The 21,349-nt window shown below is 46.7% G+C and overlaps 7 protein-coding genes across 7 annotated transcripts; 3 read left to right on the top strand and 4 right to left on the bottom strand.

The window, feature by feature from the left end:
* Positions 1-800: 800 nt before the first annotated feature.
* COCSADRAFT_344444 (uncharacterized protein) lies at positions 801-1,806 on the bottom strand (the record flags this gene model as incomplete). The annotated part of the gene is made up of 3 exons (XM_007704703.1): positions 801-1,155; positions 1,179-1,705; positions 1,752-1,806. 3 exons carry the CDS (start codon positions 1,804-1,806, stop codon positions 832-834), a joined length of 906 nt encoding a protein of 301 aa, XP_007702893.1. The 3' UTR covers positions 801-831.
* Positions 1,807-2,832: 1,026 nt separating this feature from the next.
* Positions 2,833-5,420, top strand: COCSADRAFT_183582 (uncharacterized protein; the record flags this gene model as incomplete). Its single annotated transcript, XM_007704702.1, has 2 exons — positions 2,833-2,892; positions 3,828-5,420. The coding sequence occupies 2 exons, from the start codon at positions 2,833-2,835 to the stop codon at positions 5,397-5,399; spliced, it is 1,632 nt and encodes a 543-aa protein (XP_007702892.1). The 3' UTR covers positions 5,400-5,420.
* A 1,189-nt stretch (positions 5,421-6,609) lies between these two features.
* Positions 6,610-7,745, top strand: COCSADRAFT_96472 (uncharacterized protein; the record flags this gene model as incomplete). The annotated part of the gene is made up of 2 exons (XM_007704701.1): positions 6,610-6,727; positions 6,781-7,745. The coding sequence occupies 2 exons, from the start codon at positions 6,610-6,612 to the stop codon at positions 7,743-7,745; spliced, it is 1,083 nt and encodes a 360-aa protein (XP_007702891.1).
* Positions 7,746-8,668: 923 nt separating this feature from the next.
* Positions 8,669-10,109, bottom strand: COCSADRAFT_123396 (uncharacterized protein). The gene is made up of 5 exons (XM_007704700.1): positions 9,916-10,109; positions 9,533-9,849; positions 9,199-9,462; positions 9,033-9,122; positions 8,669-8,976 (listed from the first exon to the last, which is right to left on the bottom strand). The coding sequence occupies exons 2-5, from the start codon at positions 9,800-9,802 to the stop codon at positions 8,782-8,784; spliced, it is 819 nt and encodes a 272-aa protein (XP_007702890.1). The 5' UTR covers positions 9,803-9,849; positions 9,916-10,109; the 3' UTR covers positions 8,669-8,781.
* Positions 10,110-11,168: 1,059 nt separating this feature from the next.
* COCSADRAFT_95911 (uncharacterized protein) lies at positions 11,169-12,466 on the bottom strand (the record flags this gene model as incomplete). The annotated part of the gene is made up of 2 exons (XM_007704699.1): positions 11,169-11,246; positions 11,465-12,466. 2 exons carry the CDS (start codon positions 12,464-12,466, stop codon positions 11,169-11,171), a joined length of 1,080 nt encoding a protein of 359 aa, XP_007702889.1.
* Positions 12,467-14,586: 2,120 nt separating this feature from the next.
* COCSADRAFT_173905 (uncharacterized protein) lies at positions 14,587-16,698 on the top strand (the record flags this gene model as incomplete). The annotated part of the gene is made up of 5 exons (XM_007704698.1): positions 14,587-14,616; positions 14,667-15,246; positions 15,453-15,726; positions 15,942-16,338; positions 16,387-16,698. The coding sequence occupies 5 exons, from the start codon at positions 14,587-14,589 to the stop codon at positions 16,696-16,698; spliced, it is 1,593 nt and encodes a 530-aa protein (XP_007702888.1).
* Positions 16,699-18,039: 1,341 nt separating this feature from the next.
* Positions 18,040-18,900, bottom strand: COCSADRAFT_344434 (uncharacterized protein; the record flags this gene model as incomplete). The annotated part of the gene is made up of 2 exons (XM_007704697.1): positions 18,040-18,226; positions 18,275-18,900. The coding sequence occupies 2 exons, from the start codon at positions 18,898-18,900 to the stop codon at positions 18,040-18,042; spliced, it is 813 nt and encodes a 270-aa protein (XP_007702887.1).
* Between the last annotated feature and the right edge of the window lie 2,449 nt (positions 18,901-21,349).

Here is a 21,349-nt window from a genome sequence, read left to right as displayed (position 1 = left end):
CGAGCAAACCACGCGGACCGCCAAGCAGCCGCATACGGTATAGAGGGGGGTATTGTAATGGGCTGCGCCCGTGGAGTGAAAGCACGTGATTGTATCACGTGCCTACATCACGTGCCTATATCACACCGCTTAGTTAGAACTTACTCGTACGAAGAGTAGAGAAGCAAGGTATAAAGAGAGAGGTGTCGTACGACAGCTTAACTCTTCTTATCTTTCTTCTTCTGTACTATAGGTTAATGCAAACTCGTTCGAAGGCCTCTTCGCCCATAACACTCTAAATCTTAGAGAATTAACATAGTCTTTAACAAATAGCTGCGATATTATTTTAAAGCCGTTACCAGCTAAGACGAGACTTTTAATATAATGTAACGGCGCAGGCAAGACTACTCAGATCAGTATTGGCGGTAGTATCACTCAGAGGCATATAGAAGTGCGTAGGACATCAAACGAGCCTTAATTCGAATAGACACCTATAGGCCTTGTACGAAAGGATATTAAAAGTCTATAGAGCTAGCTACAGGGAGTGTCTCCTTATATACTTATCTTAGTCGGATCCGAATCAGATCCGACCTCACAACGAGTGGTTGATGAAGAGGGCGGCGAGTACTACCTCCGATCCGGCTCTGGGATTGGTCCGATACCTGGCGAAGTTGTAACATCGTTACAGTGATCATTATCGTTGAGGTGATAGGCCCGTGCGGAGCACGGGCAATTTCATTGAAATTCTGCTACAGCAGCCGTTGGGCCCGAGTAATGCGTGACGACTCGGTTACCTATCAACTTGATCCCATGCCTATGCCCAGCTTGGGTCCATTCACTATCAGTAACGCCCTAGGCCCTCAGATTTAGCCATACAATATTTTTTTCCACGGGTCTGACTAGCTTTCCCCCTTTTTCAATCCATAGCGTCCCAATGGTACCTGCTAACGAATGACTTTTCTTCAAAATTCCTCTCATATCAGTCTGGCTCGTCCCAAAATTCTCAAGAAGCCCTTGTCTTGCAGCTGCAACTAGAACCCCAGACTGACGCATACCATCGCCTATACTTTTGCGAATCCGACCCAACCGCTGGATCGACTCTGCTGAACCGATGACCATCGCCCCCATTGGTGCACCAATACCCTTGCTGAAGTTGACAGTCACTAAATCAGCACACTGAGCGTATTCTGAAAGTGTACCACCCCAGCTGCAACGGCTTCCCAAAGCCTTGCACCATCGATATGAACCTGTAACCCAGCTCTTGTAGCCCAATCTTCAACTCTACGTAATTCTTCTAGTGGCACCACGGTTCCGTTTGAAGTATTTTCAATGCTCACAACTCTTGTCGGGCACTTGTGTACGTCATACGACAGGACGGCACTCTTTTGGATATCTTCTAGAGTCAAATAAAGATTGTTGCTTGGACGCATAGTTTGCAGCATGGCTCCCCAGAAGCGGGAAATTCCGCCAGATTCCCAGTGAACTATATGCGCACTTGCATCGGCAAGGAGAGCATGTAGAGGTTGCCAGAGCAGTGTTCGCAGAGCTAGCTGGTTCGCCATCGTGCCAGAGACAACAAATGCGGCGGCTTCGTGGTTGCAGAGATTAGCCACTTCTTGCTCAAAATTTATTGTTGTTTCGTCTTCCCTGTAAACGTCATCGTTCAAGGTGGTGCGAGCGATAGCACAAAGCATGCTCAATGAAGGTGTGGTAACGACGTCGCCTTCTGGGGATTGGGAGGAAATAGCATAGTCAGCGTTGTTATACATTACTTCTAAAATCCAGAGCTGCTCTAGTCAACTGTGGTGAGCCCGATCTTTCAACCATCAAGGTCCCCTCTGCCTGAAGACGCCTTCTTCTATGAGAATTACATCGCATAGCGGCCTCATTTGCTGCCTTGTACCTTCTCAAAGGCCCCCACCATAGAATTTGGTGAGCTACTTATAGATCTCTAAATCCTTGTCATAACAATGTTGATTGCTAACCTAATCCAAGGGTACTACTATCGCTTGAAGTTTGCGACGACCAGACTAAACAATGTGGCACCCTGCACCTTTGGTAGATCCACTAATACTGATACCTGCGCCCCCGCGCCAACTCATGAGAGAGGAGGTCTGTGACCATCCGTCCAATGCTGCACTTTGAACATCCGAACACGAAACTATGTGCCAAATTCAACGCGCTACAAACTGCAACATCATGTCAGCTATTGATATAGCAATTGCAGCAACCGAATCGCGAGCGCTTGGAGAACAGAGAGTATACCAGAAGTCTGCTGAAAAAAAGGTTGCAGTCGTTAGTGCACTGTCCCGAAAGACACCAAGGCGTTTCGCAGTCGCGATCTGATTAGTTACTGTACTTAGTTACCTTTTGTCCCAACTACTACAATCCTGCGCATGATAAGAGGCCTTGACATCTTTGGCGAATTGGCCTAAGCTCTCGATGCTATATATTAGGGAAGGGGTTATCTACTGGTCTGGTTAGATTTATGACAGCAAAACTGGTGACCCAGAGAACAAATGTACGTGCGTGTAGTAGAGTCAAAGTGTAGTATGAACAGGTGCATTACTCTCACGCTCCTGGTACAGTACATATATGGGCTGCTGCGGTATTGAAAGCTCCGGCTGCAAGTCAAGTTTCGAACTCGGACATACTTTACTTGCCATAGTTGTGCCAGATACCCTTGAGCACATTTTCGTTGCTGTGCCGTTCCACAAAGCTATCTTACATACCTTTGTGGGTGTGTTTGATAACATTAGGTTTACTTTTGGATGGGAAAAACGGCGTGTAAAGCTCTCAGCTTGCCGATCAACCAGTGAATAGCAAAGAATAAAAAAACAAAGAAGAAGAACAATGAGTAAGAAGAAACGAAGAACAAAGAAAAAGGGCAAAGAGCAAGGAAGAAGCACCAAGGTACAGGAACAAGGACAGAGGGAGAAAGAAATAACAACATGAGCCTATCAGGCCCAAACAAATCCCTATAACTTACCAGTGCCTACCAGAAAGGTATGTATGGCGATAGTGGTATGCCAGCCGCGGTCTTTGTTCTCTGAAGAGGGTGTAGCCACGACCCAGCATCGAAATGTCTACGTGAGGACGTGCTGGAAATAAAGCCTGTGATCGTCGTGGGCTCGGGCACAGTCACCATGATTAGGGCTCAGGCTTCATTCGTCTATACGATTGGCAGACAAACGATATCCCTTTGCTCCTGCTGAGTGGAATGGCGATTGAAGACAGCATCATCACTGGAAAACGAAGATGAAGCAAGCGGCACGTTTGCACAGACGTCGTCGGCTGATCTTCGTCGTATCGTCAAGCCATTATGCTAGAAATATTTCCTGAGGTTCATTTCTGCATATCGCTTGCACGAATAGCGGGAATAAGACATCAGATTGTCATTCAAAGGCGCGCGAATGGTGAGGCGACGGAGAACTGCGAACAATGCCCCCAGATTGCGCCCGGCAGAGCTCGGTGATACTTCGGACCAACCGGTGTCGAGGCCGTGGAAATGCCGAATACCTGGAAAGGATTTCGCTCATACGAGCAAGTTGAAAGGCACTTGCGCCCTACTTACCAAGCTTTCTTGCCAAGAGATCTTGTGCAGATAAGAATTTGCTTAGCTTTGCTGTCCCACCAATCATCCCCAGCTCCATATCTTCGCCCGTGTTCCCTCACGGAGGAGAGGCACAAATTCGGACTGGTACGAGGGCCAGACTTGTCAAGTGTCGCCACATGGAATCCCCGCTTCCTGTGCCACGCGGCTGTCCCACGTGAAATATGAACTCGACCTTCACCCATTTGCAGTTGCGACTCGTCTCTCCATCAAGACCCTAGCTGATCTGCCCAAGATGTCGTTGTCATCTGACGAGGAAGCCGGTGCGTACGCCCAGGCAGCTCATATTGACGAAAAGAACCTCGATCGCACCAGCGCGCCCAATGTCGAGCTGTACAACAATGCCTACGTCAAGCAAGATGGCAGCATTCTCTCTCGTCTTCGAAGCATCGAATCAAACCTGGACGCCAAGCTTGGTATCGAGTCGGAAGCCATCAAGAGGAAGCTGCCAGAAGAGAAGAAACCAGTCCGCTTTCATGAACAGCTCACCATGTTTTGTCTCTGGGCCTCCGGCACGATGAACACGTCCTGTTTCGCGACTGGCTTCCTCGGCTGGGAATTCGGATTGTCCCTCAAACAGTCCATCGTCATCATTGTCTTTGCTTCGCTCCTAGGAGGTGCTCTCACTGGATTTTCAGCCACCTTTGGCGCCGTCACTGGTCTTCGACAGATTTCCGCTTCCCGATATAGCTTCGGTTGGTGGCCAAACAAGATCGTCGCTTTCCTCAATGCTATCGTCCAGATCGGCTGGTCTGCAGTCGCTTGCATTACCGCAGGTCTAGCCCTGGAGGCTGTTGCAGATGGTCACCTCTCTCTTGTCGTGGGCATCGTCATTTTGGCAGTAGTCGCTCTCTTAATCTCCTTTGTCGGTCTCAGTGCGATCCTGGTCTACGAACGATATGCTTGGATCGTCTTCTTCATCATCTTCATCATCTTTTTTGGCGAGGCAGGCAAATATGCCGACAACACAAGTCCTGCAATTGTGTCTGGGATCAACCAATCTGGCGCTGTCTTGACCCTTATCGCCATCGTCTACGGCAGCTCTTGCTCGTGGTGCACCATGGCCTCCGACTACTACGTACACTATCCTGCTAGCATCTCACGAGCCAAAGTCTTTCTCATGACAACCTTCGGCATCGCGATTCCGACTAGCATTGGCATGGTCGCTGGCGCTGTCGTGGCATCTGCGCTCAACAATAAGCCAGAATGGAAGACGACCTACGAAAATGATGGCATTGGCTTCTTGATTCAGGATTTCCTCTACCCACGAGGATTCGCCAAATTCCTCCTTGCCTTGCTTGTGCTCTCGGGAATCAACACCAACGTGATTAGCATCTATAGCGCTGCTATTTCTTGCCAGCAACTTGCTCGCCCATTTTCAAAAATTCCTCGATTCATTTGGACCTTCCTTGTCTTTGCCTGCATCCTCGGTCTTGCTCTGGGCGGACGCGAAAAGCTTAATGCCTATCTGCAGAACTTCTTGGGTATTCTCGGATACTGGTGCACTTCATACTTCATTATCCTCTTCTCCGAGCACTTCCTCTTCCGCGGCGGCAACTTTGACAATTACGACCTCGATGGGTGGAATGAACCAAGCAGATTGCCGTTGGGCCTTGCGGCTGGTACTTCGTTTGGTTTGGGGGTCCTTGGCTGGTTCATGGGCATGGATCAGACATGGTTTGTTGGACCTGTCGCCAAATTGATTGGCGCCACCGGCGGTGATGTCGGTAATGAGATGACACTTGTCATCACTCTGGTCACTTTTGTTCCTCTCAGATTTCTCGAGAAGAAATTTATAGGCCGTTGAAGCTCAATTAGGTAAAAAGAGATTTATTTACTTCCGATTAAGGAAGAATAGTTGTGTAGTCTGCATCGTTGCTAAAACCTTCGCCGTCGCAAATGTTTAATAGAGGTAACAATACATCTAACACAAAATAATACATATTCCTAAAGCTTCCCCTATCTTCCTACATAGGTCTGCGCTCTACGCCGCGTTAACTTAGTATATGTGTTAACATCTGGTGAGTATCTACGTATGTGTTTGCAGCGCTGCTTACATCATATCGTACCATATCGCACTATATAAACGTCCGTCCCTATGTGCCGGAATGCACAGTATAACGGGTTAATTACTTATTATTCTAGAAGCTCGGAATGTCCCTAGTTAGTACACTTGCATTAAGACAAATTTAACACGCATTTATTCTATAGCCCTTATTCTCCTAGCACGCCAGCCTCTAATACCAAAGAGCGCGTGGTTGACTACACTATCCCTCGTTCTGTTAGTGCCGTCCATTAACTCTTCTCTAACATACCCTTATTATCTCGCGACGACTAGCATCTACTAAGAACTTTATAGTGTAGCGCTTCTTTTGCGCCAGCTGACACACTTTTTGCTGGATAGAGACCTTGACTGTTGCTGCAACTGACCCAGCGTTCAGCTCAAGGCTTAGCCGTGTCTTGCTCGATTATTGGTGCGCAAATGTCTATGACGACTCCGCGGGTATTTAGGGATGGCTGAGGATTGGTTGAGTTGGATTGGTAATTAGGCGACCAGTTGTATCATCGTCGTTGACCAATTGCAACCACCTGCGCTTTTCCTCATTTGGTGGATTGAGCGCGTCCAATATGGACCCGTCAAGCACATCGCTAAGAGCGCAGTTCAACCATCTCCCTACTTGGCAGCATTGCATTGCACTGCTTCTTTTGAGTGCCATGATCGAGTTTGGCTCTGTGATCGAGTTTCAGTGCTATCACATGAATCGCACTTCCGTGGTCTACTGGTCCACCGCTCCAAGGCTGTGTTGGCAACCCTCAATGTTACAATCAAAAGTTTTGGCTGCGAGCGCAAAATCATCTCAACAAGGTATAGGATAAAATAGTCGAGAGTTGTATAAGATGTGCCAGCTTTGGGAAGGAAAAGATCATGCTACAGCATACGATATTCACTACTGAACACCTCTTCAACCTACAAGAACATATAAAATATACCGATTTCATTACCCATCAAGAGCATCATGGTCGCCCAGCCCCCTTCAACTAGCGCTTTCGCCCGAAAAGTCGTGAACCCACTTGGCTTTACCAAAGTCTACAACTTTTGGTTGTACATAGTCTTCGGTGGAGCACTTACTGGCTGTAAGGTTTTCCGTATTCGAACCACCTCTTCCAAACTAATTCCTTGCCATCAGTCGTCCTAGCACGCTTTCCCTACCTCAACTTTTCGCACAACTTCTGCCCTGCCGATGGACCAAGTGAGAGCGGAAACAGCGCAGCCCCAGGAGAATGCTACTACTATCTCAACTTCACACAATACAAAGTCGGCATCTTGCTTCATCTAGGGGGTGTTCTGCCCGCTAGTTTGATCTCTGTTACACAGTTTACACCGTTTATTCGTCACCGCTGGATAATCGTACATCGCATTGGCGGATATGCTGCACTTCTCCTGTACCTGGTCAGCCTTGCAGGAGCGTTTATGATAATGCGACACGCGTTCGGCGGCGGCCTAGAAGTGCAGAGCGTTCTCGGCGTTCTAGGCTTAAGTACGCTAGCCTGCTTCATCATCAGTTATATAAACGTAAAGCGTTTGCAAATCGAACAGCATCGGGCTTGGATGCTCAGGGGATGGTTCTATGCGGGTGCCATTGTCACTAACCGTATTATTCTCATTATCTCGGCTCAGATAACCGCAAATCAAGGATACTACATTGTCTGGACTTGCGCAAAGATCGCCGTAACTATCGCCCCTGATGTTGACCTTGCGACTTCCTATCCAGCATGTGCTGCTTATGTCGATGGTACGGATCCCGATGCAGTATCAGCCGTGGCAGCGACCTTTGGGGCAGGAGACGCAGCGAATACAGGCGCAGCATTGAATGCAGGATTTGGTATGGCGCTGTGGCTTTCTCTTGTGCTGCATGCTATCGGTGTTGAGATTTATCTGCACCTTACGCCGAGAGAGGCCCAAAGGTTGAGACAAGTAAGCTATCAAAAACAACTCGAAGCCGGCATGCGTAACCCAAGTTCGGCTGGTCTCACAGCAGATCGGTTGGGTGATGCACACAGGTGGTCGCCTGAAGTACCAGACGACCAACACAGTACAAGCTCAGCAGAAGATGTCACCATGGTATCTGATTCAATGGTGGTAAGCAAATGAGGTCACTAGAAAGGGGTTTAGCGGTGCTTTTGGTATCCAAGGAATTGTCGATTAGGTAGTTGAAGAAAAATGACGTAGTTATTCATCCATATTTCAATTTCAAATAACTCAGAAGACCTATAAGCATTTCCTGCAATGAATTAATGCATCGTTTACCTCTTTGTGGCCAAGGGGTCATTGAGGTTTCGTTGCGCGCAACCATGGGCAGCTAAAGAGGCGCGCGGGTAGTTTATCTTTTTTGGCTTCAGTACAAGCTCATCAGCAGTACCAATGTCGCTAACACCATACTTGACTTGATTTGAGGAGGTTTACGTGGCGGTCCACTTACCCAAGCTCCCCGAGGGAGCCCGTTACTGCCCTGCGTTGTTTGTGTTCCGCTTGCCCAAATCCATTTCTACAAGCGACTTTTTTTGCAGCAACATCAGGCGTGACTGCTCCTCCTACATTGCAGAATTTTATCAAAAGCCCACGTTCTGGATCATCTCTTTTCTCATAAAGCCCGGGTGCACGGCAATGTATGCAAAAGGTGAAGTGGGGTGACAGACTCACCTACTATGTCTATCACATCGCCATTTATACAGTCTTGTCTTTTTTTTTACCCGGAAAAAGGTTACTCTTTTCAGAATTAACATAAAACCTCTTTATCTTTCATTTTTATGCGTCCTTTTAAAACATGCAACTAAAAAACCTAGAAATTAAAATCAAGATCATATGGCTGAAATGATGAAACGAGAATTGCAGACTGATAGGTATAGAACTAGGATTATATAATTTGCTGAAGTTAACTATAGTTATTTTTGCAACTAGTCTTGATGTTCATGAGCTTGCTTATACGTTGGGTCACAGTGTCGTCCGTATCGCACTATTTCGGACTAACGTGAATCTTTCTTTCACTGATATTTCTAGCTTGTCCCGTTACTTGGGGAAGAGAGACAGAGAGGATTCGCAGAATATTGATAGTGGGCCAGCGCGACCGGAATCACGCGATTTTCTCTGATATCTAGTTAAAGAGATCGTTGCCACTGATAGACTATCACTACAGAGGACCTTTAGGATCCCTAGCGTGCAGCCACCGGTCCCGGACAACCTCATATGATCCGCCAATCCACCACCACCAGCCCAGAACTACAGTGATAGTCAAAGGAATCACAACGACCCAGTAGATCCAGAACATGGGCGAAAACTGCCACCCGTTCTCTTCAAATGAGAAGAAAGTGGTGCTGAAGAGTGCCTGAAGCATGAGTAAGTACCTTGGTTGACTAGTGCACATCTCTCAGCAATGCTTACTGATATGAAAGTCGCTGGTAAGAATATCATTGTGAGAAGGGTAATCGATTTCATGACTGCGTTATCCGAACTCGCAAGCATATTGTAGGCCTACCGAAACTGGGTCAGCTCTGGATACAGGATAGGATACACACAGAGCTTGCTTAAAGAGATTGTCTAGCTTTACCAGATTGATCTCCTCTTCTAGCCGGTCATGCGTGGACTGCGCACGCCATCTCAGGCTCTTCATCGCCTGCAACTGAAACGCTAGGTATTCCATCGCTTGCACCGTGTATGTCTTTGTGAGCTTGTTAAGGCACTTGAAGTTGCTCTCCTGCAGAGAGAGAAGCTGCTCCATCGTCTCGATGGCTACCTGTTCGACTTCTATTATGTGTCCTGTGTGCCGTGCTAAATTGCGCAGTGTATCGAACTCGCATCTTTTTTTCCTGTTCTGGTGGGGAAACAGGTGTTAGTGTTATGAACTTGAATGTTCGGTGTAGTACTGGGGAAAAGTAGCATACAAGTTCAACGGCCCGAACCTTCTTTGTCACCGCCCATGTGTTTTCGTCACATAATTTGATGATCTCGTCGAACAGAGGTTTAAGCATCGCAAGGGGGTCTTGCGACTCGAAAGTCGGCGGCGGAGATTCCTTGACCATGGTCTCAAGCGTAGCGCTCATTTGTAGTGATGCGCCGATGCATAAGACCCTGCTGGTTTTTGCGCTGTTCCACCGCGTGAAAAAGCTCATCTCATACCACTTGTAGTCCTTTCCATTTTCTGATTCTTGCATTTCTTCCTTCTCCAGAACTCTCTTGGTGAGGATTTTGAACCACACGCCTGCAATGTTAGCGTAGTTAGCGAGTTGATCTGTCAATCATGTAAAGAACAAGTAGAGAAACGCACTGAGACTGTCAAGATTGCTCCCATCTCCATCTCCCGAAAAAGAGCTTGAAGAACCGCAGTAGCCATTGAGCTTGGCGCAAGTCTCGCTGCTAAGAATATCTGGCGCGTGAAAATGTGCTAGTATCTTCTTGCGGTCGGCCTCCGGACAGTTTTTCTCCCACCAGTCGCTCGACTTTAGGAAGCTGCAAACACACAGTTGTTAGTTTTACAAGTCCATTATATATACGAGCTATTTTGTATTCTCATATCTCACATGAAGCACACTTCTGGTAGGGTTACGTTCTGACCTAGCAGGTCCAGGCGGCGGCATTCCCAGGTTTCCGTTGAAGCTGCCGAAAGATAGTCAGAGAATTTATAATAAAAATGTTTGTGCAATAGATCCGTGTGGGATTATTTACGGTTGAATTTTAGTATGGTTGCGACGGAGTGGATATTAGACATAATGGGTATTGAGCCTAGAGGATCAATCAGGCGTTTATGGATTCGCAATCTCGTAAATATGCAGTTAAGATCACGGGACAAAGGCCGCAGTTAAGAATAAGCGATTGAAGTAATTTGAAAGCTATCAAAGTTGGGCCAGCCGATAAGTATACATTTGTAAAACTAGCAACCGCGCTAAGTAGCTCAGCGCATGCATGGCAGACTCGCTTGTGCAGCCCCCACGTGCTACAGTCCGCGCTTCTGCAACCCCTCAGCCCATCAGCTGCCAATTGTATAGCGCGCAACGAGACTCAGCAATAGAAACAACTCTTGCCAGCGCTACCTGAGCGGCCAGACCCGCCATGCCATTGCTTCATACCCAGCACAGCGCTCTTCGAGGACGTGAGGTGGCCATGGCGCAGGTTGCGGGTTGAGGGGCTTCGCTTTATCACGATAAGTGAGCTTTTATATAGGCAACCAATTTTCATCTAACTGCTAATAGGTCTCATAAAAGCTGTGAAATGTGTATTCAGCGTGGCGGTTGTGGCTACGGCTGAGCTGCATTTGCATCGCAGCTGGTGCTAACAAACCGAGGTCGGCGTGAGAACAACCAACCACCCCGTCCATGCCTTTTTTCCCCTCCTCACCAACTTTGATTGCCTACCCCTTTCTCTATATCAGTTTCGGTTTCCCCTCGCGAAATCCATACAGAGCTTGTTGCTGCATAAGACTTTCTCGACGAAGAGCACGAAGAGCCAGAATATGTGTCCCCGGGAGACTGCACCAGCTACACACTAGGCAGGATTGGGGAACACAATGTTATCTTTGTTGTCTTACCAGACGGCGAGTATGGCATAGCGAGAACAGCAAGTGTCAAGACAGACATGCTGCGCAGATTTCCTAACTCCAGACTTGGTTTGATGGTCGGCATTGGCGGATGTCCAGCAAGAGATTCAGAACGAACTCGTGCAGAATGCGAATAGCATATGAGTAGAACAACGTCATCTATTTGCAATCCCAGTATCTAGGGAGGTGTAAGTGACTAATTCTATCCTACTGCTGATACTAAAGGACGGCAAATACTCACCTGATGTAGCCCACCGAGCTTTCATGACCGCAATGCCCTTACCCTCCTCACAACCTCTCTTAATGCTTCCATCTTCGTTCCCGACTTCTCCCCGTCATCCAGTGTCCCTTCCATGATCATAAGATCCTGCTTCGCGACTTTACCACCATGATGGAACGCATTAAACTCATGATAAACAAGCGGCTTCGAGCTTTCCACAGGTAACGTCATCACCTTCTCCGTCGCCCAGCTTCCCATCACAAGCGAGAGAAACCAGCCCGTCCAACCGTAGCGTGGAAGTCGTAGAATCTCCGTCTGAGCCCGCAGAAGCAAGCTCCAGAGTTCGCTGTTAGAACGGAGGTGCGAGAACGGTCCGAAGCCGTCAATATTCCAGACGGCCAGATGAAGAAGCGCAATGGGCTGAAACGGGGCGATGGTGAAGGCAGGAATCGTGCTAATGACGAGCGCGCCATTGACGTTGTAGATCGCAGAGACTTTCTTGATGAGTGCGGGTTGTGTGTTTCCTATCAGAAGGCCTACACCAGGCATCACAGGAGCATACAGCATATCTGCCTTGGCTACAAGATCTTTGCTTGCTGTAGCAGGTATCGAGATCTGGGGCGTAGGCTGATGCGCAAGCATGCTTGCCGCCATCAAAAGGCGAGATTTCGGCACGCGCAGATTGCTGGCGTAGTGTTCGTCTATGTCTAAGCCAACAGCATCGAAGACGACGAAGCACTCCTTGTTCTGCGGCTCGTTGATGAGATCGCCTACTGAGCGGATCGTTGCAACTCCATTCTCGGAGCGTGCGGTGTGTCCGTCTAGAGTATCGAAAATGAAAGCAAAGGTCTCGCCTTTGACTTCGGCAACAGACTCGATAACACGATAGGACGAGAAAGCATGTAATTTATCTGTGTTGTATGCGTAGAGTTGTTTCGGGGATAGAAATGCTGGTTTGCGACCGGGCCTTACAAGGTAGGTGATGTCTGCACCGGTGGAGAGGTGATAACCCTGACTTAAGCCCACGGCACCGCAACCGACGATAAGAACCTTTGGTTTCGACATTGTAGAAATTCTGTTTTACTGTCCATTCTGAGTACTCCTGACGACTGTTATACTGTGCTACAATGTCACATGTTTTGCACTGTGGAGACGCTAAAATGATAGTTAGGATCCTCTTTGGATAACTACGCCAGAAGCTACACTCTGTATGATATAGATCATACTCTTTACAGTATAGCTCTTACTATCTACCCCCTTCCCAGTGGGTCCACATACTCAGGTCGAGTATCCACTAGGTAGATGTGGTACTGTCATTTGGTCCGCGTTTTGTCCGGTCGGAGGGTGGTCGGGCATCCTCCGACAATCGATTTAGTTGATAGTAAAGCCAATGTTCTGCTTATAACTTACTACAACACTCGAGAAAGATCTCGAAAAGTAGTCCGCTCTACAACGATTGACTGCCAGGAAATAACCCTTCGTCCATGGATGCTTCAAGAATAGCGCAAGACCAACGAGACAAGAAGCTCGAAGGCCTATGCGATGACACTGAAAGAAACAAGGCAGGCATGGCTGATTTATTTGATGGCTGTAAAACAACAATGGTTTCATACCTCAGTATTGGTTGCAAACAGCCCATCGTGAGCGGCGTCGTCCAATCTTGCACCTGATATGTGTACATCGACCATGTACAGATGGGCTATGCCCTTGTGACTGAGACTGCGCTTAGTGATTAATCGCAATGGCGATTGTATGAGTTTAATTACTGACTATGCAAGGCAATGTGAAGCTTTGTTGTCTTGTGCACTTGCGCAATACCTTTTGGCGCATGGATGGCGTATGTGGCCGTATCCTCGGCTTGGTGAGCCCGCACACGTGATATAGGTAGCCTGATTATCACGTGATTATATCTTAGATTCGAGTGTCATCAAGATCTCTTAGGTCTACTGCTTAGCTGTTAATACTCCAAGCATATAACTTAAGCTCTTCGTGTTGTGGAAAGGTGGGAAGTAAGATTGATTGTTTGGATCTCTTGGAGATCCAGCCTTTCTAGTATTGGCGCCAAGATAATCGGTAGGCACCGCCACTTCTATATATGCAACGGGCTGAACGCCCTTCAGATAGCTCATCGATGGGATGTCAGACTATGTGTACAATTCCAGGGATGTTTAAACAACGCGCTCAGACACTTTGACGTGACCTTTCTCCGATAAGTAGATAAACACCATGTAGGTAGAGTAGATAGACCTCTATCGATTACAACCTCTTGTATACCAAACGCCCGCTCCACGGAGTGCAGCCTCTTACAAACTTCGTTGAAATTCAGATACAATAGCCTTTGAGGCCAAGTAAGGCTACCGAACCAATGTTTGCGAACTAATCTACTCGTAGGGGCAGTGCGTAGTAAGTACGTAGGCGAAGTCGTTGTTTTAACTAATCATGACGACTCGTCCCCACACCTTATCTACAGTTCTGTGCATACACAACACATTCCAGATATCTCCAACTTACCTCAGGGCCCTCCTTTAGGGTACATACAACATGCGCCAAGCTATTAGCGCCAGACCAACGTGCAGAGAGGCGTTTGCCACTAAATGTCACCTGGGTGTTCATCAGGGGATTACTTAGGCAATTGCCTCTCCCGCCAATATCTGCAATATCTCAAATATCTCGACAGCGTCTGAATTATCCAGTGCAGCACAAATTTACATTGCAAATTTGCTATGTACCTGCCATTGCGTCCGTTGAAACATGGCGATAGGGACACTGAGGGCGCAGAGCTGCTTCAGCCTCATGAGAGACGGTGAAGTGCCTCGCTTCTCATAATCACAGCCTTTTCTGAACCTGGCGATTTTAGTGAAAGAACAAGTGATGACGATAACATCGATCGTGGGCGTAGTGCATCACTTCCAAAGGTACTTAGTTTTGCGAAAACCATCCAACCGTTTTCGCATGAGAGTGATTGTCGTTCATCTGAAGTGAGCAGAACCTGGCGCGATCGGACAACCAGCATAAAAGTTTTTTACTCCGGATGGCGCACTATCGCAGTGGTTGCGTTGTTCGGGACAGCCGCTGTATTCGTCTTCAATCTTGCAATCGTAATCTGGGTTAGTACAAACCCTGATTTCGAACGCAACGATTCAGCCAGTACAATATATCAGGGAAGTTGTACGACTGTCAGGAATATGAATATATGGGTACATCTAGCCATAAGCGTAAGTCATCTCTTTGCGATAAGATGGAGTAATTCTCAAAACTCCCCTAGATTGTGAGCACGCTCCTATTGTCTGCAAGCAACTATCTCGTGCAGGTTCTCGCAGCCCCGAACCGAGAAGAAATTGACCGAGCGCACACCCACCGTCAATGGCTGCACATCACCATCCCGAACGTACGAAAATTGCGATATATCCGAAGTGGCCGAGCTATCATCTATAGCTTCCTGTTTCTCTCCCCAGTACTTCTGCATCTGTTCTTTAATTTAGTTGTTTTTACAAACCTTCCGGCCAACGAATACTTTGTCGTAACCACCACAGCCGGTTGTATCAATGGAGGCAAAAACAATTTCGAAAACTTCCGCGGCATTGAAGGAGATGGAAACCGAACTCGACTGCCAGGTTTAGAATCTTATCGAATAAATTTAACCGACACCATCACCATAAGGAACGGAAGTATTATACGGAAGTATCAAAATGCCAGCGTAGAGGAATGTTTCAACAAATATAACAGTCACTACGTTTCAGACGTTGGGAATGTCTATCTAGTTCAAGACCAACCTGCAGTAGTTCGAAATTCTACAGGATGGCTACTTTTCCGACACAAAGGAGGGGCCTTTGAATGGGTACACGGTGACACACAGAGAGCGAGGGAATTAGAGAACAAGAAGAAAGACTACTCCGGCCAGACTTATAACTACAGTATATCCTTTTTCAGCTCACCGAGCACATATCCATCAAATATCTGGCGTTGTCAATGTCATGCAAGCAGTAGCTGTAAGTAGTGTCGTCCGTACAAATGATTTTGAGATCGATGCTAAGTGGAATACTTAAACTAGCCGATGCCGAAAACGAGTTCGACTTACCTCGTGATAGAGCTAAGTGGAAACCATATGGGGGTGAACTAGAATATTGCCTCATCGGGCGAGTCGGTGAGGTCGGCAAACTAGAATTTAGCTTTTGCATCACAATCATTATAATATCAGCGAACTTGGCCAAGATCGTTTGTATCACCTTCACAGCATTCAAATTTCGAGACCATACAGCGCTCGTCACCATAGGAGACGCCATTGCTAGTTTTCTAGACAGCCCAGATCTCACTACGCACGGCCGGTGTTTACAACCCAAGGACTAAATAGAGGTGTTTTGGGATTGAAATACCTGGATCCATGGGAACGGGGCCATTAAATTGAGAAGAGACTACACAAAATTCAGATAAAAAAAGCGAAGGTGGCTTATGGCGCCCGGCGTGTCGAATTGGCTATGTACATTATGTTTGTAAGCCCCTACACCCCTCCACCGGAGGTATTGACTGAACTGTATCATAGATACACTACCGTGGTTTTCCTCGGCAGCTTCGTCATTAAAGGCGCGATGGAAGGCATGCTAACGAACCCAAAGAAACTCTGGCAAACAGGTATGGGCGACATCCAAGGCAACAATCTCCTCAACATGCTATTATCACTTCTAGGTGGTGTCTTTTTCTCGAACACGCCGCAGGTTTTGCTATCGTACATATATCTCGCCTTTAATGCTCTTTATTCGAAGATGTTTGTTGTGGCTGAGTGGGCAAGCTACAGTGTTGAACGCAAGCCACTCCGAGTCACATCACCAACCGGCCAACAACGTTCTACCTATTGGCTTGGTATACCATTTCGGTACGCGGTGCCAGTGACTGTACTATCTGGTCTTTTCCACTGGTTAGCCTCGCAAAGTTTGTTTAAAGTACAAATCGACTACACCGATCAGTGGACATGACAAGTATTCTGGGAGATTTCCACTTGCGGCTACCCGCTAGTCGCAATCATCGCCACTTTCGTAGTTGTGAGCATTATTGCAGGAGGAGGTATAATTAGCGGAAATTTTACTCTCCCATCTGGCATGCCATTAGTGGGCAGCAATTCTGCGGCTATCAGCGCAGCTTGTCATCCACCCTCTGGAGACATCTATGCAAGCCAGCTTCCGATACAATGGGGTGCTGTCACGCATTTTGGTGAGATGGATGGAGGCGGAGAAGAGTTCGGACATTGTTGCTTTACGAGCCTTCCAGTTGAGTCTCCAGTAGATGGACATTTGTATAAATGAGCTTCGATGTTTGGGGATAGAGAAATTCCGAACGCTTTTATCACTGCGCCATCCCGCCCTGCGTCCCCCGTTGATCACTACCTTCTGACGTGGACGTCGGTTGGTCTTCAATCCTTTGCACCTCGCTAGGGAGCAAATTCTTTTTGTTAATTGTATAGAACAGGCTTTCCTAGTTTTTCTTTGTTATACAAGAAGTCGTATAGTAAGGATCATATTGTCTTGTTTCTATCGGCCGAGCTTAGACTCTTAGAAGAAAACTACATACAACTGACAATTGATCATCAACCCTTAACTACCCAGCGCTCTATCACCGCACTCTGTTTTACTTTACGCCATATCCTCGTTGGCTTCATCTTGCCTTATCTAAATACTTTCGTATCTCAGAGTAAGAACAAGTGCAGACTTACATATTGATCAACCTTAGTATATCCATCATTCGATGACGTAGGCGAGTTATGTGTATCTATGGTGCCCATGCAGGTGCCGCCGCTGCAGCTAAGGTTGCCACAAAAACCAATTTCAGGACCCCCGACTCGTAGGATGTCACACCTTGCTATAACATATTAGCGCCCTGTTCTACTCATCCGCTATGACTTATTCTTACCACCAAGAGCGAAACATTGACGAGCAATAAGATGCTTGGGCTCGTTTGGGGTTGTAGGAGCGGCGTGGCTGACTATAGGGACTGCCATAGCGACGGTGATAAAGTGTTTGATGAATTACATAATGAAGATAAGCTTGCAATGGAGTAACTGTCGATAGTGTATGGTTGGAAGTGAAGTAATTCCTGGTGCGGTGTTAAAGATTGAGGCAATGAAGTATCTGAACTACTGGTGCTTGAGCCTCTTTATACATATCCTTCGTCCATTCTCGTTAATGCTGAGATAACTAGCTACCATAAATATTTTTGGTTTCGCTATTCGAACATTTGCCGAATGAATGTTACCTGGAGATTGGTGAGCAAATTCATTGACTCCTTGAATACTAATGAATACATGAATATGTAGGGATCCGCATCTATAGATCTGTAGGCATTGATATTTCTAGGAGTTCGTAAGCTTGATAGGAAGAGCGTCTTTCAATATGTTATCGAAGCAAATATAATCTTTATGTTCCAGATCTAAGTATCCACCCTGTTGAAGAAGTTGAAGCAAAGGATCTCTATAACTAAGCTTGGACTGAATCAGTGATGAAAACTCGTAATTTGAATATTGAATGGACGCCAAGAATGCTACGCGTTCCAAGCTAAATAACTGATACTTCTATGTACACTAAAGCCACATAAAACCAATCATACTCCAAAGGGATGTTAGCAGCAATCTAAGCTAAGTATTTAATGTTTTAGTTCTTGGTGTTGATGACAGAGCCACCACCTGAGCCACCGTTTCTGCCACCGTTACCGCCGTTACCAGCATCACCGACATCGCCGCCGCGAGAGTTGCCGCCAAAAGAGATAGCAGGTCCACCGCTGATGAGGCTGAACTTGCGGGCTACTAGGGAGAAGATAGAATCAGAGCGTCCAGCGATTCTGTCTTTGTGTTAGTTGTAATCAGGTTATAGTGAGGGAGATACGTACCCTCCGGCACCGCCGTTACCGCCATCACCTTTGCGGCTGTTACCACCGTTGCCACCATTGGCAACGCTGCCGCCGCGGCCGCTGCCCTCGAACCCGATGCCAGTTCCACCGGTAACAATTGTCGATCGTCGTCCGATACCACCAGCACCACCGTTACCGCCATCACCTTTGCGGCTGTTGCCACCGTTGCCACCATTGGCAACGCTGCCGCCGCGACCGCTACCCTCAAACCTGATGCCAGTTCCACCGGTAACAATTGTCGATCGTCGTCCGATACCACCAGCACCCCCATTGCCGCCATTGCCCTTACGAGTGTTACCACCATCGCCACCATTGGCAACGCTGCCGCCACGACCACGGCCGTCGAATCCAATTCCAGTGCCGCCAGTAACGACAGTAGTCTCGCGTTTGGCGATACCGCCGGCACCTCCGTTACCACCATTTCCCTTACGGGTGTTGCCGCCATCGCCACCATTAGCAACGCTACCGCCGCGACCACTGCCTTCGAATCCGATGCCAGTGCCGCCAGTAACGACAGTGGTATCACGGCTGGTGATGTCAACAGTGACGGGAGCCGCTACAGCCAGCGCTGCGGAGCCGATAGCAAAGATGATTGAGTACTTCATTTTTGTGGATGAAGTTTGATAGGAATCAAGATTGAGAGTAGTTCCAGCTAACTGTGTAAAGAAGAGTAGTCGTCGAGACTGATTGAGATGAGAGAAGATGAGAGGAGATGTGAGAGTGAGTGATGTGTGATGATGATTTATCGAAGAGGGTCAGCGTTGAATTTATATATTCGCATGGAGAGGTTAGCAGCCCCGGTCGATAGAGTCTAGATGATGTGTTTGAACAGTATACTGACGTGCCTCGACAGACCTACTCTGCAATGACGGCGTCTGTGACAAACAACCATGTCATGACAATCATGACAGCTTTGACGTACACGACAGTGGACATGAGTAGGGTGAATTGATAGATGGTCAGGCGAGAAGCGAGCCTACCTTGACAATACGAGTATCGATACAAGGTAGTGTCTAGGAAACCCCTAAACTTAGAGAAACAATTGTAGTGCTAACCATACAACTAATCCATTTACGGTAACGTTGTGTGAGATTGCGAAGAGCATAAATGAAAGCTTAAAGCCTCAAAGACTTTCTTAAAGCAGTCCTAGCTGGATTAAGCTTTTGCTTGAAGCGACTCAAGCAGTCTTGGCACGTCGGCGCTATTAGGGCTGACCTGTACGGAGGAGCGCGTCAAAAGTCTTCGCGACAGGGGTAGGCAGCGCACTGACGCACCGCAGGTCTTGGCATTTGCTGTTTTGACAGCTTATTCACTGATATCCTCCCACTCATTATCTACATTAATTTTGATAGCCTTTACAGCTGTAGCCTCCCTCTCAGTGCCCTTTCCTATTCTCCTACCCTCTTTATATTCATTACCACCTTCTAATCTAATGATATTTTGAATATGAATTAGTATTCTTTTAATCTACTCTTAAATCTTCCACTGAGGTAGCTCGTCCTAAGCTTTCGTCCAGGCTCTGATAGCTTCAACCTTACTCTTTAGAGCTCCCTTTTTTATAGTAAGCCTCTTTATATATGGCCAGCAGCACTCTATTACATTAAGATCAGGTGAATTACCGCACTAGAGTAGCCTAGCTACCTTAAATATATTAAAGACCTTCTGTTGTGAGTAATGCGCATAAGAAGGAGCTTTATCTTCTTAAACGAGAGTATATAGCCTCTCTTTCTTACACTCTTAAGTAAAAGGCAGAAGCTTAGGTATTAATATTTCAGCGCGATATCTCTACTAATTAATACTATTTCCTTTACTACGAGTAAGCTTACCTGTATCTACAGTAAATTTCTAAGTTAGCTTCTTGCTAGGCTTCGTACGTAGGCCTAGCCTTCTAACTCTAGTATTTAGTTCCTACTTAGCTCTAGCCTCAGCTTTAAGCTCTTAGTTAAGAGCCTTAATAGCCTTACAAGCTTCTTTCTTCTGCTTTCTTAATTCAGGTTGCCAACAGTAGTAAGGACCTTTCTTGTTATATGAGAAGCTCCCCCAGAATATGAACTTAGAGTAGCCTTTCCATCTCTTACGTATAGTACTACGCAGAAAAGCTTTATTAGATTTCCTCCAGATCTAATAGCCTCCACGGCGGTGATTAAGGACTATAGAGGTCTTATCTGTCTATATAACATTCTTCCAATCCTCAAGAGTCCACTTCTCTCGCTCCTTACACTAGGCTAGTCTCTCCTCCCTCATCTTCTTAGTCAACCCAGGCTTCCTCGTCGGCTTCGTCTTCTTGTAGCCTGCCTTCTTAAGTATCCGGCGCACTGTTGTAGCAGAGATATTAACTCCCTCTTAACTAAGTTCGCTAGCGAGATTAGCACAGCTCTTCTCTCTTCCATATCGATTGCGTACGAGTTTCTGGGTAATAGATTAACGTACAGCCTTAGTTTCTTTAGTAGGGTGTCCTAAGCGAGGAGCATCTTTAAGTTAAGCGTTACAGATAGTAATAGGTTGTGAGGCGTTGTATTTAAATCCTCTCTTAATAGCTTTAGCATATATACTTCGAATAGTAGACTCATTATTATTATTATTATTATTCCATTATAGTCCTGTATCAGCCGTTGGCTATGTAGGACTTTGGCCAAAGGCCGTTCTATCTAACTAGTTACAATTTGGTACGTTGTGCTGTATTGCGTGACTATGGTGCTTCGGCCTTTGTCTAGTTAAGCTAGTACTAGCTTTCTAGACGCCTGGTGCTAAAGAGCAGTTTGGTAACAGGGAGAGATATAGAGCAGCTAGGCTGCCTTCTAGCGAGCTCTCTTAGGGGATAGGAAATAGTGCTAGTAAAATCAAATTCGTTGTTCTTTGTTTTTCTTCTTTTCTTCTTATTTTTCTTATTTTTCTTCTTTCTAGCCTTCTTGGCCTACATGCCACTTTCTTGTTCCTATCTTCGTGCTAGTAATAAAGCTAGAGTAGCTTCTATACCGCTCGTAGTGTGGAGTAAGAGTGGGAGTTTAAGTACTTTCTGGCCTAGAGTTCTTTTTAAGTTGGTTTCTCTCTGCG

The sequence above is a fragment of the Bipolaris sorokiniana genome, assembly GCF_000338995.1.
Source record: "Bipolaris sorokiniana ND90Pr unplaced genomic scaffold COCSAscaffold_12, whole genome shotgun sequence".
NCBI lineage: Eukaryota > Fungi > Ascomycota > Dothideomycetes > Pleosporales > Pleosporaceae > Bipolaris > Bipolaris sorokiniana.
Note: the sequence above shows the minus strand (reverse complement) of the source record. Positions and strands in the feature narration are given on the sequence as shown.